The sequence below is a fragment of the Pipistrellus kuhlii genome, unplaced genomic scaffold (assembly GCF_014108245.1).
Source record: "Pipistrellus kuhlii isolate mPipKuh1 unplaced genomic scaffold, mPipKuh1.p scaffold_m20_p_10, whole genome shotgun sequence".
Classification (NCBI taxonomy): domain Eukaryota; kingdom Metazoa; phylum Chordata; class Mammalia; order Chiroptera; family Vespertilionidae; genus Pipistrellus; species Pipistrellus kuhlii.
The window spans coordinates 21014462-21020063 of NW_023425405.1; the positions used below are offsets into that span (position 1 = coordinate 21014462).

General features: G+C 41.0%; 1 protein-coding gene across 1 annotated transcript; it reads left to right on the plus strand.

Moving 5' to 3' along the window:
• The first annotated feature begins 777 nt into the window (after positions 1-777).
• On the plus strand, positions 778-2159 carry LOC118714102 (putative olfactory receptor 9A1). Its single transcript, XM_036429027.2, has one exon. It carries the CDS (start codon positions 1041-1043, stop codon positions 1983-1985), a length of 945 nt encoding a protein of 314 aa, XP_036284920.1. The 5' UTR covers positions 778-1040; the 3' UTR covers positions 1986-2159.
• Positions 2160-5602: the final 3443 nt, after the last annotated feature.

Genomic DNA, 5602 nt, shown 5'->3' on the forward strand with positions numbered 1-5602 from the left:
GGACAGGCTACCTAGGACAGGAAGCCTGTCTCCCTGCCAAAACTAGAAATTTAAGACCAGGTGAAGTGAGAAGATGTTGCTTCTAAACTCTAGCTACTTTCTTATCTCTTGCTCCAAGGATGGAAGGCATGCTGGACAGATGGGAGTTGGGGATCAAAGTACAACCCACCTCTGCACACATCTGGACCACAAACCCCTCTGTCATCTGGTGGTAAGAAGGATTATAATCTCAGAGCTAAAGATCATCAACTGGGAGCTGGTGATTCTCTTCCTAGTTGGAGGAAACACATTCACTGAAGTGAGAGGTGAAGGATAACTTTTTACCATAAGAATAAGGAGAAGGAAGTGAATAATCCATTCCAGGGAGTCAGCTCTGCAGAAGTCAGGGCAAGACTCAATACTTTGTCTCAAAATAATTGTTATGACAATGTCCTGAGTAGAAACCACCTCCCTGCCAGCAGCCCTACTAACAGGCAGACATGATGATAAGAGTGCAGTGAAAACATTAGGTGAACAGAGGCAAATAGAGCCTACATTTAAAGGAAACACAGGAAAGAAGTAATCAAGTTTGGTGGGATTGGCTAGGAAGACTTCCTTGTAACTTCTTAGTTGTAGCAGTTTAGCAGGGCATGGACATAACAGGTACAGAAGGGTGGCTTGGGGCATTCAGGATGGACGGGATGGTGGTAAAAATGAGCGTCTTATGCTTCAGTAACAAGACAGGTGGAAGGTTAGAGCAGAGTTGGAGGTAGGATGTCTAGTGAATTGAGAGACAAGGTACATATTGGGGTGGGTGGGTTTTTATGCCTGGATATGATATTGGTGACTATTATTCATCTTCTTGGACATATACATCTGTCTTCATATATTATATGTTTCTCATATAACACTTAGCATCAATCTTATACAGAGAAAAGTAGGAGATGAGCCCACTTGATCATGGTGTGGAGCCTAAGAGCAGAGGAGATGTTTTCTGAGTTCTTTTGAAATTGTGAACGCATTTTCTCTAGATTTCACCAAGAACAACAGCACAGGACTAAATGTTGAAGAATTACTCTAGCAACATTGACTTTTATCTCCTTGGTTTCTATGGCTCCAGAGAACGACACAATATCCTCTTTGCTGTCTTCTTCTTCCTCTATTCAGTGACATTAATGGGAAACATAGTCATCATTGTGACTGTCTATATTGATAAACGTCTGCAATCCCCCATGTATTTTTTCCTTGGCCACCTCTCTATCCTAGAGATCCTGGTCACATCTGTTATCATCCCCTTGATGCTCTGGGGCTTGTTGCTCCCTGGAATGCAGGCTATATCTTTGACTGCCTGTGCTGCACAACTATACTTGTACCTTTCTTTGGGCACATCAGAATTGATATTACTGGGAATGATGGCTGTGGACCGTTATGTGGCTGTCTGTAACCCTTTGAGGTACAACATCATTATGAACAGCCACACCTGCATCTGGGTGGTAATTGTGTCTTGGGTATTCGGGTTCCTTTTTCAAATCTGGCCAGTCTATGCCACCTTTCAGCTTACCTTCTGCAAATCAAATGTGTTAGACCATTTTTATTGTGACCGAGGGCAGCTGCTCAAACTATCCTGCGATAACAGCCTTTTCACAGAGCTTATTCTTTTTTTAATGGCTGTCTTCATTATTGTTGGTTCTTTGATCCCTACAATTGTCTCCTACACTTACATCATCTCCACCATCCTCAAGATCCCTTCAGCCTCTGGCCGGAAGAAAGCCTTCTCTACATGTGCCTCCCACTTCATCGTGGTTGTGATCGGCTATGGCACCTGCCTGTTCCTCTATGTGAAACCCAAGCAAACGCAGGCGGCTGAGTACAACAGGGTAGCATCAGTGATGGTTTTAGTATTGAATCCTTTTCTGAACCCATTTATCTTCACCCTCCGGAATGACAAATTCATCGAGGCCTTTCGAGATGTCATGAAACGCTGCTGTGGACTCCTACAGGGTTAGTTCTGTCCTAAAGACAATCATGGACTCATCATTGTGGAACTGAGTAATTCAAATCTGAAATGATCCTTTTCATCACCAAATAGTCTGTAATCTACAAGGGAATTTTAAGAAACTGGAAGTGTTCCATTTTGTAACTGGGTGGTTTCTATATGTGAGTTCACTTTATCAACTTTAAAGTGCAATGAATACATTTATCTATACTTCTGTAGTGATATGTCTTACAATATAAATTTGACAAGTGTAAATATACAAAATTTATGTGTGTGTGTGTTTTTTTTTTTGTAGAAAAATCAGATCTTTGACTGGAAAAAGCAAGGAAAAGGATACTTCATTTTCTGTCAGCTGTCCTAAATGATTGATTCTAAATGCTGGGATCATCTTCCCCTAGATTGTCCTATGATTTCATGATCTCACTGCCTAAAGGTCCCTCTGTTACTTCTCTGCATGACCCCAAGTCCAGCCTCAGGCTTCAACCATTTCTTGAGGTTTCTTACACAAGGTCCAACAGTGATAGTCCCTCCCTGTAGATGTTCTTGACTGGCAGTAGTGAGAGTGAACTCATTCCATAACCCTGACCTCTTACTAACCTCGGATCTGATGATCATACAGATACTTCTTTAGAGTGTGGAGGGGAGGTCTGGAAAGAGACATTTTTTCCCTGGCATGACTCATATCATCATGCCAGCCCCAAATGTGGGATGGCAGTGGGACTGTATTCTTGGTACTAAAATAACAAGGGAAAGTTGACCTTGCTATGCCTCTGGCTGAGGGAGGTTGCATGGAAGGCAGAAAACAGGCAGCCTCTCACATTGTTCAACCTGACAGGGAGCATTTCATCTCCTTTCTCTGTTAGCTACATTCCTATATTCCTTTCCCTGCTCCTTCCCTCACAAAGACCAAGTTTTCCTGTATTCTAGCTCGAGGGTAGAGACCATACAGAACAGATGAAAGTTCCTACTGGACCCCACTTCTCTGTTTTCATCTGGGGACCAGAGGCATCAAAATGTCAGGAAGAAATGAGAAATCTCAGAGCTTTATTGAATGAGAGGTGGAGGATGGCTTTCATCATAACAGTAATGAAAAAAGCTGGGTATTCCACTCCAGAGAGCCAGCAAGTTAGGAAAAGACTCATTACTTTGTCTCAGAATAGCTCTTTTCTTGTGAGATGTCTTGGTTAGACCCCACTTCCCAACAACAACCCCAAACTGATAAATATAACGGGGGAGGCGGGGGCAGGGGGGGGGGGCGGGGAAGGAACAACCCACTTTAGAATGAATACAATGCACATAGAGTAGGGGTGTCGAACTCAATCAGAGAAGGGGCCAAAATCTAAAATCCAGCCTAAATCGCGGGCCGAATGGTTTACTGAACAGTCATAAACTGTCATTGTGATGGAAACGCAGCGGAGTGCAGTGATGACAGCGCGGTGCGGGCCACATTGCAAGGCCTGGCTGGACGGATTTGGCCCGCGGGCCTTGTGTTTGACACATGTGACATAGAGCCTCCTCTTGGAGAAAACAAAGGAAAGAAATAACCATATCTGGGTGGGGTTGGTTAGGGATACGTTCTTATAATTGTTTAAAAGTATTTTGCAGAGCATAGCATAACAAGCATAGGAGTCAGTTAAGGCCAATGAGTATGGAAGGGTTGGTGGTAAAAATGAACAGGGAAGTAGACAGGATGGCAGGTCATAGCAGTTTGGGACAGGATATCCTGTGAACTGAGAGACAAGGGTGCATGCTGGGACTGGGAGGATTCTCATTCCCTAATGCTTTTACATGGGGAAGTTCTTATGAATTCTATAATAGACCGGAAAGTACTTATTTATCTTTGGAGCTGCATCTTATAATTATCAAATAGTCTGTGTGCAACAAAAGTCTTATCTTTTAAGTCACACCCATGGTTTTTAACATGGTTATTTGTTAACTTGTAAATTCATTTTATTATCTTAAAAAGTTCATTCAATTATCTTAAAATTCAATTTCTTACATATACATATATAGGGTGGGGCAAAAGCAGGTTCACAATTGTTTGTATGGAAAATAATATAATAATTAGTAAATAATAATACAAGAATAAACTCTTTGTTTTGCATACTCACAACTGTAAACCTGCTTTTGCTCTACCCTGTGTGTGTGTAAACACATATGCTTTTTCAAGTTATGACGTATTTCACAGTAAAACTTTTAAAAACTAAATGTAAAAATAATATATGTAATATTTAGATTTCTAAACAGAAAAGGCTAGAAAAAAATATTCTCTAACTGCAGAATTGAATGACTACTTAATTCTAGGCTTTGAATCATTTTCCCATATGTCCTGTGCTTTGTGTCCTACATGTAAAGCTCCCTATTCTTTTCTGGCTCAAATGTATTTCATTGGTTTCCTTTCCCAAAGTTCTGTTGCCTCATCTCTTCTCTGCATAGTATAGAGAAGGAACTCATTCCACAATTCTGGGCACCTTTTCAATCCCAGGGTGGTTTGACTTTTACATACAGACACAGCTCTTAAGTTGTGGACTTTCTCAGGAAGAGCTAGGTAAGGAGGTATTCTCTCACTTGACAACCCCCAGATCAAAGGTGGTGGGACAACAGAGCTGCTGCGTGGGGCTGAAGTGACAAACCAAGCTGTCTCCCAGGCTGAGAGGAAGTTTCTTTCCCACATTCTCCAGCCCTCTCATGGTCCATGACACCACCCTCTGCTTCCTGTCCCCGTCATTTGTTGGTCCTCTTCTGCCCACGTTCTCTCCTGATTCCTCATTGTAGGTTTTGTTTGTGGCTCTGATTTTCCACTGTATTTCTTAGTTCTCCTTTTCCTGTGCCCCTCAACCCCCCAAGTTTCCAGTGCTATTATCCAGCTCTTCATTGAGCTGTCCTCATGCCTCATTTCCTGCATTTCCCAACCTTGCCCTCCTCCTCATCTGCCCCAGTCTGTTTCCAGCCACTGTTTCCATTGCTTATGTCATAAGCACAGTTTTATTTGCTGCAGCATTTTTGTAATATTAGTAATTGAATGGGATATCAATAAGTAGCTGGTTAAAAAATTATGTTTATCTGTTCAATGAAATACTATTTAGCTGTGAAAAGAATAAAGAAGCTCTTTTTTCAATGGTTAGAAATAATCTCCAAGTTATATTGATAAGTGAGAAAAGCAAAGTACATTGAGTTTCAGTATTCAGCCTTTTGTGTAAGGACAGAGTAGAAATGAATGTACAATAAGTCCTCACTTAATATTGTTGGTAGTTCCTTGGAACAGTGGCAAAATAATGTAGTATAAAGCCATTTTTGACTTAAGTGAATTGATATAAATGAGAGTTAAGTTCCTGTGGTAACACTGTAACAAAATGCCCAGGACCTGCTACATATTTATATTTATATTTGTTTGTTAACAGCATGATAAAGTAGTAATAGGTGGTTGCCTGTGGGATTGCGGTAGAGGAATGGGCACAAAGAATGGAGAAGGGAGCACGACTGTTTACTGCATGCCTTTTAAGTTTTTTTATTATTTGTGTAATCATATGTATTGCCTATAAAATAAAATAACTGAATTTCTTTTGTGTCTTAGGGATATAGTAATTCAACCTCTCACCCTTTTAAATTTATATATTTCTTCCATTA